At 32.8% G+C, this 13,865-nt stretch overlaps 2 protein-coding genes across 3 annotated transcripts; both read right to left on the reverse strand.

Moving 5' to 3' along the window:
• Positions 1–265: 265 nt before the first annotated feature.
• LOC108458327 (uncharacterized) lies at positions 266–6,311 on the reverse strand. 2 transcript variants are annotated; one of them, XR_001867276.2, is made up of 13 exons: positions 6,178–6,311; positions 5,826–5,930; positions 5,648–5,721; positions 4,980–5,051; positions 4,831–4,859; positions 4,690–4,740; positions 3,645–3,689; positions 3,221–3,280; positions 3,035–3,117; positions 2,505–2,652; positions 2,254–2,304; positions 1,078–1,175; positions 266–629 (listed from the first exon to the last, which is right to left on the reverse strand). XR_001867276.2 is itself a non-coding variant. In XM_017757678.2 (13 exons), exons 1-12 carry the CDS (start codon positions 6,240–6,242, stop codon positions 1,093–1,095), a joined length of 873 nt encoding a protein of 290 aa, XP_017613167.1. In that variant the 5' UTR covers positions 6,243–6,311; the 3' UTR covers positions 266–629; positions 1,078–1,092. The 2 variants fall into 2 exon arrangements, 1 of the variants encoding a protein (XP_017613167.1); XM_017757678.2 differs by having other exon boundaries at positions 1,078–1,182.
• Positions 6,312–12,345: 6,034 nt separating this feature from the next.
• Positions 12,346–12,948, reverse strand: LOC108458889 (uncharacterized). Its single transcript, XM_017758286.1, has 2 exons — positions 12,601–12,948; positions 12,346–12,432 (listed from the first exon to the last, which is right to left on the reverse strand). The coding sequence occupies exons 1-2, from the start codon at positions 12,946–12,948 to the stop codon at positions 12,346–12,348; spliced, it is 435 nt and encodes a 144-aa protein (XP_017613775.1).
• Positions 12,949–13,865: the final 917 nt, after the last annotated feature.

The following is a 13,865-nucleotide window of genomic DNA, read 5'->3' on the forward strand; positions in this document are numbered from 1 at the left end:
ATATTTAAATAATAATTATATTAAGAATATTATTAAATTATATATTTTTATTTTATTAAATTTTATTTTATAATAATTATATTAAAATATGATTAAATTATTTATTTTTATTAAATTATATATTTAATAATAATCCTATTAAAATTTATTAACAATAATAATAATTATTTACTTAAAAAATTCTGCTAAAGCTATTTTGGTCATTTTAGCTTTTTCCTTATGCTATTACAATATCTATTCCATTCAACCAAACACAATAATAGTATTACAGTTCTATTCCATTCCATTTAATCAAACAATTGAATTACTTATTACAGCTTTATTCCATTATAATTTTATTATATTACATCTCTATTCCATTAGAGTGAACCAAAGTACTCTAATAGTGATATCTAGCTTATTTCAGATGTCACTGCAGTTGATTTGATACTCAAACCAAACTGCATTGCAATCAAAATAATGCAATAATTATAAAACTGATCTTACCGGCATCATCTTGCTAATTTGTTCTTTATCAGGCTAGCAACATGGCGAGCAACCCATATGGAGCCAGCCTCCGTACAACAAAAACCGTGAGTGTGGCCCTCCCTTTCTATTGATAGAGCAATTCCTGAGGCCTGCCTAGAGACCTAAGAGGGAAACAAATAAAATTAAACCAAATTAAACAGGTTTCTCGGCAACAAAGGGTAAATGATGGCAAGTAAAGATGGAACAACTGCTAAGTGGAAAGCCAGAAAAGCACAATATCAAAAGTTACACCATGTTCTTGATGGTTACTGTAATAATCACCTTCCCCTTTTATCAGATGCACCATCTCTACATCAGTATAGCTGCAAGATTTCTAAGTAACACCATTTGTTTTTTGCATGCTGTCGTATCAGGACTTTTACTGCAACGGACATCTAGTTTGATAAGGAATTTCGATTCAATAGCAGGCTGCCTTAGGTTTATCTTTCTCTTTATCTTTTTTATTAATCTAGCAACCTTGTTGATGGCCTTTTACGGTTCTCTAGCAATAGGGGGTTTTGATGGTCCGAACCTGAAATACAAGACTTGAGAAAGAGAGTTGGATTCTACCTCTTCGAACATTTGTTATGGACCCCAGTGATCATCAATGCCATACAAGAATGAAATTTTCTCCTGGTTTTCTCTCATAAATTCCCAATCTGGTGTTTCTGAAAGCTAACAGACAAGGATTAAAGTAAGTAAATGGCCACAAGATTGTTGATGTAAGTTTATAGTCCTATCTCAGTAAATCAGCCCTATATTTTTCAATCTGCAGTGGTGCACTTGAACCAAAAACAAAAGACAACATAATGCCACAAAAGGAAGCAGGAAACCACGAAAGATGCAATCCTTGTTTTGGAACTAAATATTTATTAACACAATGATATGAACAGTCCAAGCAAAAAGCACCAGGTTTTATAATCCGAAACTTCTTCAAACGGCAGACTAATATCATCAACCAGTCGAGCTTAGTATCAATCGAGCTATTATTAGTGTATAGAAGTGCAGTGATCTAAACAAAAGAAACATACATGGACCAGCGTTGGCACACTTCATAAAAGACTATATTGGGGTTTTTTGAGGCAACAAGACAACCAGATATCTGAATGGGGGTACTTTTATGTATTTGTGAATCAGAGGTTTTTTTTTTTTAGGGATCTACAAGAAAAGCAAGAAAAATCAGTGAGAGTATTCCCAAGCAGAAAGGTTGCACAAATACAATAACAACAAAAGCACATGATCAAGAACATTATGAATTCGATGTGGCATCAAGAAATGTTCTTAGACAAGATACTTGTGTTGTTCTAAATTATGACCAATTTTTATAAAATTTTAGGGTGTGCTTAATTGGATAAAAAAGTGGAGAGATGGGAGGAGGGAATGGAAAAGTAGAGAGAAAATAAATTTGGAGTGTGCTTGGTTGGGAAGGAGAGTGAGAGGAAAGAGAATAGGAGTGATCATTTTTTATCCTAATACATAAAAACCAATCCTTCCAAATTAGAATGATGAGAGGAGAAAATCGGAGAGAAGTGTATGTCAGTTCAAATTATACATTTTTCAATTGTTGCATTTTCTTTCTATTTTTCCATCTTTCCTACCAAAGACACCTATGGAAAGAAAATATATTTTCCATCCCTCTAGTTTTTCACCCTTTCAATTTTCCATCTCTCCAATTTTCTTTCCTTCGTACTATGCGAAGCCTTAGTCTCTTACAGCACCAATTTCCTGTTGTCAGCATGAGCATACCTTTATGAACTCCGTCCTGGCCATATATAGCACATTGCGTATGGTATGATACTGCAAATGAAAAATATGTAAAACAAAAATTAAAGGCTTCAATATTAAACAAGCACTTGATTTTAATATACACATATATACACGCAAGAATACAATTAAATAGTCCCCTAGGGCAATCTGTACTGAGGGTCCGAATAGACCCAGAAAAGAAAGAAATACTGCTTATAATCAGAAAGAACTGCACTTTAACAGGACTTGACCTGTGGTAAGTGAGAGCAACAAGCTTCGTGGGCAGTATTAGACCATGAATTCCCATTCGAAAGTTCAGAAATTAGCCTCAAAACCCGTCTTGGTAACAAGCTCAACGGTGCTACAAAGAGTGTAACCATAATGGACAGTACTCTGGACCTGAAACCCATGTATTGATTCTATTCACTCTCCAATCCGTATCCATGAACAATAGAATGTTAAAATTTTGAACAAATATTCAAAACTAGCATAGCAGATAAGGTTTTCTTTTATTTTAGTTATAAAAGATGAGTGAATAAATGATATATGAGATTATGATTCTGAACAAACTTTACAAGTATTGTTCAGTTAAGGAATCATAAGGTATAGTGGGAAAGGAAATTTAAACATGCCATACAATACTGCAGTGTGAGCAAGAGCGACAAACAGAAGAAGAGTGAGGGCAGAATACTGGAAATTAGTATTCATCATAATAGAGATCTGAAATGTTTTCCACACAAACCATGCATAGTGGGAAGCAATGATAAAGAAAGAGTCTTACATAATAACCTTCACGATGACAGCCTGTTTCTTTGATTGCAGATTTAAGGCTAAAAATGGGTAGAGTCCAATGCAATACATTACCTAAAACACCAGATGAGGAATTTTATGAAACAATATTTTTCGTTTCACAAACTTGAACGGTAAAAATTATGTCGAATAAATTAGTTGAAAATGGTCATTCCACCTTCTCTGGCAGCCTCCTTAGCATTTCTAGTGCTATATATGAACCAATAGAGTGCCCTACCTTCATGGAAAATTAAACATCTACAATGAGTTTAATCTTAGAAATCAGAATCAACTGCAAGAATTTTGGAATATATCACTTTATGAAATTTTAGTGTTTCTTTCCAAGCCAAAATATTGTTCACTAGTAGGAATGAAAATCAAACGTGTGTCCTTAAACAGAAAAACAAATAAAAAGGCACTTATTGAAAAAGATGTTGCACATTATCAAATGTTAGATCGAAAACTATATGCCAAGAATGAAAAAGACATTTCTCCTTATATCGGGGGAAAAGAAAAACATTTCAAGAGGTTATATTCTTGGAAGAAGAAACTGTTTCTACGACTAGCGGGAATATGAAACAACAGAAAGAAATTAGTCTTACAAGAACTAAAGGGGCTTCAATATTTTGCACTTTGATGAACTCAATCTGCAAAAGTAAAAATTAAAGCAAAGTTATAATCCTTTATGATGAATTGGTAAGATAAACATGGTTTTCATCGTGATTCTAAGCTAAAGATCTTCATCTAGAAAGATAGGCTAGGCAAAAATAGGCTAGGCAAAAAGGATAACCAATAATCCAATTCAACAAGAAAAAGAAGCTTGGTCAATTGTGGAGAATAGTTAATTTGATTTTCAAGCGACTAACACATAAAACTTTAGTTCTCAAGTTTATCCTAACTAAATTCAGTCTTCCAACCATGGTAGTCAGTGCCGTACCAATACTGGCCAGTAAGTACTGTTCCAGTCCTAAACCGGTATCAAGTAGTCTATGTTCTGTTTCAGTCAAAGTTTAGGTGCATTTTGGATATTTCGGTGTGTTTCAGCCTGTATCGGTCAATTTCAGCCCATACCGATTGGTACACAATTTTGATATTTTAAACCAATCTTTTTAAATGTTCCTTTTTTTATTTTTCTATAATTACATTTAAAATTAAAATATAGTTATAAATTAAGTTATTGAACCTAATTAATAATTTTAAAACTTATATTTACATATAAATATATTTATATGGATGTAATTGAGATATATTATGTATATATAACATATATGGATGTAATTGAGATAAATCATGTATTATAACATTTAAGTTATTAAGAAACTAAAAATCAGAATAAAGATATATATGTGAAAAATATTTAAAAATACTAATACACTGAAACATGCCGGTATGGTACGAACTAGTATCAAGGCAAAAACGGTACGCCCACCAGTATGGTACTGACTAACTGGCTTCCAACTCAGAGCATATTAGTTAAGAATTTTTAAACAGCTCAACAGACAAGGTAAATCAAAATGTATCATATTCATGGACAATTCAGGAAATTAAAATTAATAATAGAGAATATTGGCAATTCTGGAAGAGACTCGCCGAAATTCTTCTTATTTATCAATATGCTAAAAGCCAAATAAATAAATAGAAGGTCACCTTGTGATCAATTTGTTCTTGCAAGGAATACAACTTTCCGTGTTCCCAATTCTTCAACGGAGGTTAAAGAAGGAAATAATTAGAAAAATCAAAGATGCACATAGATTACAAAATAAAATAAAAAAAAACCATTGTTGGTACCTTTTCTGTATGACCTGAAGCGCCAACAGCTGCTTGGAACCGTAGGAAAGCAAGCAACTATTAAATACAATAATAGGGCTAATAATAATAATAATAATAATAATAAAGAGAATATCTTTCATTAAAAGAGAAACTTCTCAATCTGTTACCTGATACAGATGCCGTTCCTCCCAGGGACTTGAACAATGATTCCACAAAGTCCTTGTAAAAGGTAATAACACCTGAGATCATCAGATGCAATTGAGATCTAATTCTAACAATTCAACTAGGGTTAATATACAATATGGTACCTGAATTTGGCTTCAACATTTAATTCGGCACCTAAGTTTCCATTCGTCCTAATTTGCTACCTGAGTTTGGCTTCAATGTTGACATTGGTACCTAAACCAAATGGCATCATGTAGTCCAACGAGTATTTGATGTATAATCTAGTAAAAAGAATATAGATACTTAAATGGGACCAAAACATTCTCGGATACTAAATAGAACATTGAAGTCAAACTTGGGTACTTGGGAAAAATATTCATTCATCCTAATTTGCTACCTGAGTTTGATTTCAATGTTCAATTTGGTACCTAAACCAAATGGCATCATGTGGTCCAACGAGTCTTTGATGTCTAATCTAGTAAAAAAATTATAGATGCTTACTTGGGACCATAACTTTCCCGGATTCTAAATAGAACATTGAAGTCAAACTTGGGTGCTTCAGAAAAATATTAGTATCAAATTGAACCTTAAAGCCAAAATCAGGTGCAAAATAGCATATAAACCCATTCAACTAATACTAAAATAGTACATCAAAGACATTAAAACATACCAGGATTTCCAGGAACAAACACAACATGAAAAGAGGGACGAACAGCACGAATTTCAAGTATCTCAGTCATGCAACTGCATAGCAAAGATGTCCAAAAAGATCAATAAAACAAGCATCGATATGAAACCTCTTTAAAAACTAAAGAAAATAAAATAGAATCTTTATAAACATAACATACCCGGAGACACTGCACAACCTAAGATTTACACATTTCGTAGCATTTGAATCCAAATCCGTAAAATCCATTTCTCCACGGCTGGAATTTGGTATGCTATCAGTTCTCCTGAAAATTGAAAAAAGTTTATCGGGTTGACTTAAAAATTCCTCATGCTGTCAACAAGTGGGCTGTACCCATATTTCATGACATTGTAAGTGCTTAAAAACTGAGAATAATGAAGCCTATTGTCACATGCATCAACAATATTATAAAGCTAATGCATACAGAAGACAATTGGGATAGTTTTTTGTTTCTTTTTATAAACCCAGAAATATAGTTGCATATTTTCATCAAATGAAGAATTGGAATATACCTGTACTTGAAGGAGCGAATAAAAGAAAGGGGTCTCTGTGTTAGAGCAGCAATACGAGCTAACATTTCTGATCTTTTTCACTTAAACCTTTTATAATTATAGATTTATTATGTTATTTTCAGTCAGTTCTTTTGTAAAGCTGTAATAAAGGTTTCCTGTTTAAGCCTTAAGCGGATTGTTGTTGGGCTGAAAAAAAACTGATGGAGAGTGAGTTGACCCGGTTAGCTACCATACGAGTACCTAACAGGAAAATGGGCCAGGATGAGTACTTACCACTGAATCTCTGACCACTTACCGTTGAGCCCGAATCAGCTGATTTTATGTATTTAATATTTAATTTATTTTTTAAATATTATATTTTTAACATATTAATTAATATAAAATAATATTTTTATTTTAATTATAAAATATATTAATTTATCAATTCAAATATTATAATATGAAATTTCCAAATTATAATTAAAGCATTTCTAACATATTCAATGCAAAGTAAGATTATTAAAATAATAACTAATTAGCATAATTAACTATTAATTAAGTTTAAAATGCATAAGATTATACTAAAATAATAAGTCCTTTTTTCAAATAAAATTAGCACAAATTTTTACATCAAAATTTTAATTAATAACACCTTTCTTTTTCTTATATTTTATACTTGAGTTCTAATTAAGTAATAATTCTATTTTAAAATTTAAACAATTTTTAACTAATAATAATAAATTAAATTATAATTATGTATAATTATCACAACTTCTATTAAATCATAATTATTTTAGATATGCAATTATTACAACTTTTATTTTACGTCAATTTTTAATTAATAATTCTCAATTATACATTATAAATTATTTTTAAATTTTAGTGTAGTAATATGAAGAAAACTAAAGACTATTTTCAATTAATTCAAATATTTTTCAAACTCATACTTTTATATATGTATATATATATTATGGATATAGATTATAGATGAATAAAATTTCGACAAGGTATATAACTTGTTTTACATTTCATAATTGAATTTATAAAACGCTTCAAATTCTAATAAATTTACTTACACTTAATTATTTTAAATTCATATTAAATTTGATTATTTATATTTATATTATGTATTAAATATTTGATTAAATTGATGTTAGAAATCAAACCAACACCAATTCAATAAGATAATAATGAAAATATCTTATCTAAAAAGTCATTTTTTATAGATTAAGCTTATCAACTCACAAATTGAAAATGAGAATTGTAAGGAGGTGTTGAATATTGATGGAAAAGGTCATGAAGAAAATCATTTGCCTGAGAAATAAAGGTCAATCTTTCACTTTTTTATTATTATTATTTTCAAATAATGTGTTTTTTTATATTTTCAAGGAATTGTCAAGGGTGCGTTAGTAGCAAATTTTTACATATTTTTCGTGAGTATAATTGAGAGCACAAGGTTGATATTGTGGGTCTTTTAGAGACTAGAGTTAGTGGTGTTAAAGCTGATTTGATCATCGCTAATCTCGGTTTTCAATTCTCTCATCATGTGGAGGCAATTGGTTTTTCTGGGGGTATTTGGATTGGATGGAAGGTGTTGATTTGTGTCAAAGTCCTTCGAAGCCATCCTCAATTTGTTCTGTTATAGGTTTTTGATAATTCTTTATATCGGCCTATATTTGTTGTTTTTGCTTATGGTAGTCATTATAGTTGAAAATAAAAACACCTTTGGGAAGGCTTCAAGATGACTATTCCAAGTAACGAGTCTCTTTGGTTTGCTGTAAGAGACTTTAATGCATTTTTTCTTCTAGTGAAAAAAGAGTTGGGTGAATTATTTGTAAAATATTCCGTCTTTTTTGGTGATTTTATGGAATCGACTAAATAGCATGATTTGGGGTTTAGAGGCCCTTCTTTACATGGCATAGTGATGTTGTGTTTGAGCGCTTAGATAGAGCTATTGGGAATGATGAGTGGATCTACTCTTTCCAAAATTGGTCGGTGACTCATCTTCCAATACTCAAATCTAACCATAGACCTCTCTTGGTTTCTCTTAAACCATCGCTTCACTTATCTAAAGGTCGTCCTTTTCATTTTTTAGCTGGTTGGGTAGAACATCCAGATTTCTCTAAGTTTGTCATTGAAAAGTGGAGCTTTAATGGGTATTTGTCAGAATATTTTTCTCACTTCATGAATCAACTCAAGAGCTGGAATAAAAATGTGTGGACATATCGGGACACGTAAAAAAATGATGATTCAGAAACTCTATAATTTTTCAGAAGGGTATGGGTTATTCTCAATTGAATTCTTTATTTTAGTTGGAAATTGATGTCCAAGAGGGTTTTGAAAATGTGCTTCATCATAAGGACCTTATTTGGAAACAGAAGGTGAAATGTGACTGGCTTCTTCTAAAAGACAGAAATACAAAATCTTATCATCAGTATACACTTCAAAGGATAAAGCAAAATTGGATCATGGCCTTGGAGAATGGTCTGGGAGAATGGATTTTTTATGAGGAAGAATTACAAAATGAAGCGATCAGGTTCTTTCAGAATTTGTATGGTGAGAAACCAGAATCAATGAGATCCTTGCCTCCTAGTTTGTTTCCATGGATTGCAGAGGGAGATTTCTAACTCTTGTGTAAATCGATCTCTAATAAGGAAATAAAGATTGCTTCTTCTTTTTTACATGGACCCATTAAAGGCCTTTGGTAGTGATGGGTTTCATGCCCTTTTCTTTCAGAGTTAGTGGAACTGAATCGGTTAAAAATGTTTTTGCAAGGGGGTGCATTGATCATGAATTGAACAACACCCTTATAGTTTTTATTCCTAAAGTTCAAAATCCTGAAAATATTTCGCAGTTTAGGCCTATAAGCTTGAGTTCAGTTCTATATAAATTGGTTATGAAGATAATTGTAAATTAGTTTAAAGTGGTCTTCTCGAAGATCATTGGACAATATAAATCTGGATTTATTATTGGGAGAAATATCACAAATAAATTATAATCGCTCAGGAAGTGATACACTCTCTGAAAAACATACAAAAGAATAGGAAATGGTTGGCGATCAAGATAGATATTGAAAAAGCTTATGATCGGGTGAGGTGGGATTTCATTGCGGCATCTCTCCAGGTTGTAGGTATTCCTAACACTCACCATAATGTTATTATGTCAAATATCACTAATTCTACCATGTAGAACTTATAGAATGGAACTTTGTCTCAGAAATTCCATCTAGCAAGAGTCGTTCGTCAAGAGTGTCCTCTATCTTTTTATCTCTTTGTGCTGTGTACAGAGTGGCTCGAACATAGCATCCACTTGACTATCAACTCTAAGCAAACGATTCTTATTTGTTTGTCTTGACCAGGTCCACATCTTTTTCATTTATTCTTTGTTGACGATTCAATTCTCTTTGGTCAAGCCAATGAAAGTCAAGCTAGGATCCTAAAAGGTGTATTGAATTGATTTTGTGGCCATTTTGGACATAGGATAAATGCGTACAAATCTAATATTTTCTTTTCTAAAGGTGTTGATGATAAGTTAGGGGAGCAGGTCTTTAATATACTCGAATTCCACAGAGTTTAGAATATTAGAACTTATTTGGGTGTGCCTCTATTTTATGATAGAGTTACAAATAACACCTTAAGGTTTGTAGTTGAAAAAGTTTGAAGAAAACTTTATGATGCGTCGTTGAGAGCACCAAACATATCCTAATCCCTGTAAAATAGTAAAAATAACAATAAAGAGGAAGTAGGGTTGAATCCTCAGGGACCGGATTGTACGAATGCTCATTTCTTAAAATCCTGGACAATTTCTTGGCCAAGAAAACTCGCGTTCCTAAAAAATAAAAATAAAAAGAATTTAAGAATTTTGATCTGGAAAAATAAAAACAGAATTTTAAGTTGAATCGAAATTGCGAAATTAAATAAATTATGAAAATTAAAATGAAGAATAAAAATAAACAGAGTTTGAGAAAAGAGAAAGTTTCTTATGTGGCGAGATTCCAGCCTCCGGTTGTCTCGATCCGCCTTGGGTTCAATCATTGGCTTTTAAGTAACCATTCTCAAGCAATATAAGCCAGTTATAGTGGAAGAGGACACCTACGACCACCAACTCTAATGATTTAGACTTAAAATTTGACAGAGCCTGACTCTAGCCAATAATCGCTTTTATGGGACTATCTTCTACTAGATCATCACTTCCCAACGACGAATACCACGCCATTCTGTCTCTTGGATTTGTCAACCTCTGATGCAGAAAGCCAACGAACTGACTGTGCAACATTTCCAAAACGTACAAAGAGGCCGTTCCTTGCACAAGTTGAAAAGATCACCTATTAAGGGATATGGACGGAAGCGTCAGCCCCGTAATGCGGAGAAGCGATGAATACCTTGTTGAGAAGGCTAAGCGCAGGTTCTAAGCCTCATGAACCTTTTTTGGGGGGAATTTTGACAACCTTTGGCTAGATTGGTTTAGTGGCTCATGATTTTTGGGAAAGAAAGAAATAAAATAGATAAGAAATTTTTATTGAAGAAAATATGGAGAAAACAAAAGACAAAGTTTTTGGGAGAGTGAGTGTTTTCAGAAAAAAGAGATGTCCAATATGTGCCACTCTATCCCCTATTTATAGTACTAGAAAACCTAGTCTATTCCTAATTAAATTCTAAAAGATAAATACAAATAAATAAATAAAATTAAATATAAATAAAAATAAATCCTAAAATAAAATCTAAAAAAAATCCTTAATAATAATCCTAATATAATTGAAATTAAAATAGAGTTTTGTGCTATAAAATCTCTTCTTTTGTATTTTGGTTTTTGGGTCTTCCATGTTTGCATTTTTGGCACCACTTCTCTCTTTCTTTGCATGTTGGCCCATTATATCTTCACATTCGGACTTTTTGCCTTTAAATTTCCTTTTTCCTCCAATTTAGTCCCTAAAAGATAAAATATCATAAAACAACCCAAATTAGTAGGATCATACTCAAAATAAGCATGCAATTAGCACATAAAATATGCCATTCTAGAGTATTATCAAATCCCCCCTACTTAGCCCATGCTTGCCCTCAAGTATGGTTTGTGTCTACTATGAAAATTAACTCCTGCCATGAAAGAAATACTACTCCAAAGTTTTATAAAAATTAGTCAAAATGCATATGAAAAATAAAGAGAACCCTTAGCTTGCTTTAAGTAAAATTTGAAAAAGTATTTCAATTAACACACACAAAAATTAAGATCGACTTGGATTATTCCATGAAAATTAGGTAATTTACCAAACCTATCAAGACACCTTATTTATTTCTCCTTTAGTCCCCCAATTTTATTAATACCTCCTTCTTCTTTTTTCTTTTTTTTCTTTTTTCTCTCTTTTTTTAATTCTATTTATTTATATTTACTTAGGAATATATTGAACCTTTTGACGCTAAGAGAGATGACAGCCAAGCACCCTACCCCGTTACTTAGCCCAACACATTCTTAATTTTTATTTTTCTTAAGAACATATCGAACCTTTTGACGAGAAGAAATATGACAGCCAAGCGCCTCACCCCGATTACTCAGCCCAACACATTCTTAAAAATTAATTCCGGTTAACAGAGTTTTACCTAACACATCACACAACCTTTTGACGCGAAATAGGATGACAACCCAAGCACCCTACCCCGGTTACTTAGCTAGTCACGTCTCAAGATGCACTCATAACCATGGAAACATTATTATTAAACAAAATTTTAATTTTGGAGGACTTAGGAGCAACAATCAAGTGTTAAAAATAAGTTTCAGCAACCACCTTAATAGTCATGAACATATTTTAAGCATGCAATTGTATTAAGTGTCATCTTTGTATTTAGACTTAATCAAATTTACTAAAAGCAAAATAAGATTAACTCTATTAATCAAAATTATTCAGCCTAAAAGAAATAAAACAATGGAGATGCAATCAATCAGGCAAAATCATAACTAACTCAGTGGACAAAAATCATGCATGTGGGTCAAACAGTGGGCAAGTCGTGGTCAAATTCTTGAGCATTAAAAGAGGTAGAATATTCTTTAAAAAAAATTTATATGGGCAGCAACAACCAAATCAGCATCTAAAACGACAGAAATAATAAGGAATGTCTCCCCCTACTTAAAACACATAGTCCTCGATGTGGAATAAATAAAATAGGAGAAAAAAGTGTAAAGGAACTCCCCGTGTAATTAATGTTGTTCGCGTATGATTGCAAGGAGATCTGCTAGTTGCTGTTTGGCTACAGGGTTGTCTCTCCCTATCTTCGTTTCAGTTACCTAGAATAAGAGAATTTTATTAATATCTGAAAATAATAAATAATAAAATAATAAGATAAAATAAAAATAAAAATAAAAATTGGGTTGCCTCCCAATAAGCGCTTGTTTAACTTGGTTAGCTCGACGCCTTGAATGGTTCTATGGTGGCTCTAACTGAATTTTTTTGACCTTGTGGGCCTGAAAATTTTCGTAAACTTGCTTCAACCGTTGGCCATTGATTTTGAACCGCTTTCCTGATTCTTCACTTTCTATTTCAACTGCGCCATGCGTCAATACTTTAGTCACAATAAAAGGTCCTTGCCACCATGATTGAAGCTTACCTGGGAAAAGCTTTAATACGGAGTTATGAAGCAAAACTTTTTGTCCTACCGAAAAATGCTTCTGAGCTATTTTCTTATCATGAAACAGCTTTGTTTTGTCTTTATAAATGCGAGCATTCTCATAGGCATCATTACGAATTTCCTCCAACTCTTGAATGTCCAATTTTCTTGCCTTCCCTGCGGGCTCTAACTCCATGTTACATTGTCGAATAGCCCAATAAGCTTTGTGCTTCAGTTCTAATGGTAGATGACACGCTTTGCCAAAAAAACTCGATATGGGTCATGCTAATCAGGCCCTTATATGCTGTCCGATAGGCCCAAAGCGCGTCATTAAGCCGAAGACTCCAATCCTTTCGGTTGGGCTGAACTGTTTTTTCCAAAATGGACTTGATCTCCTTGTTCGAAGTCTTTGCTAGACCGTTTGTTTGGGGATGGTAGGCTGTTGCTATACAATGATAAACTCCATATTTTGATAAAAGTGCCTCCACGACCTTGTTGCAAAAGTGGGTACCACGATCACTGATCAAAGCTCGAGGTGTGCCAAACCTAGAAAAAATAGTTCGTTTTAGAAACTCGATAACAGTTTTAGCATTATCATTGCGAGTAGGTTTTGTTTCTATCCACTTAGAAACATAGTCTACTGCAAGAAGTATATATACGTTCCCAAACGAAGAAATAAAAGGGGCCCATGAAATCGATGCCCCATACATCAAAAATCTCACATACATGAATCGGGGATAGGGGCATTTGATTTTGTTTAGTGATGTTACCTGTATGTTGGAATTTATCGCAAGACTTACAGAAGTTATATGCATCGTGAAAAATTGTAGGCCAATATAGCCCACACTCCAATACCTTGTGAGCTGTTCGTTTAGGGCCAAAGTGACCTCTACAAGCTTCTATATGACAAAAAGTAAGGATAGAGGTTACCTCAGTTTCTGGCACACATCATCTTATTATCTAATCTGAACAATGTTTCCACAAGTATGGTTCGTCCCAAATGTAATACCAAGCTTCCCGTCTAAGCTTGTCTTTCATGAAACATGCTAACTCAGTGGGTAACGATCCTGTGGTTAAGAGATTAAGTATATCTGCATACCATGGATAGTGAGC

This window comes from Gossypium arboreum, chromosome 4 (genome assembly GCF_025698485.1).
Source record: "Gossypium arboreum isolate Shixiya-1 chromosome 4, ASM2569848v2, whole genome shotgun sequence".
Taxonomy (NCBI): domain Eukaryota; kingdom Viridiplantae; phylum Streptophyta; class Magnoliopsida; order Malvales; family Malvaceae; genus Gossypium; species Gossypium arboreum.

Bases quoted from the DNA above. Each gene is read 5' to 3' on its own strand.
- LOC108458327 (XM_017757678.2), bottom strand. From the start codon at position 6,242: ATGTTAGCTCGTATTGCTGCTCTAACACAGAGACCCCTTTCTTTTATT. The intron at 5,052-5,647 runs GTATGTTTTAAT...TGATGATCTCAG, and splicing joins GTTTGTTCCTGGAAATCCTG to GTGTTATTACCTTTTACAAG. The intron at 1,183-2,253 runs GTATGCTCATGC...CTTGTCTGTTAG, and splicing joins CCAGGACGGAGTTCATAAAG to CTTTCAGAAACACCAGATTG.
- LOC108458889 (XM_017758286.1), bottom strand. From the start codon at position 12,948: ATGGAGTTAGAGCCCGCAGGGAAGGCAAGAAAATTGGACATTCAAGAG. The intron at 12,433-12,600 runs GTCAAAAAAATT...CTCTTATTCTAG, and splicing joins AAAATTTTCAGGCCCACAAG to GTAACTGAAACGAAGATAGG.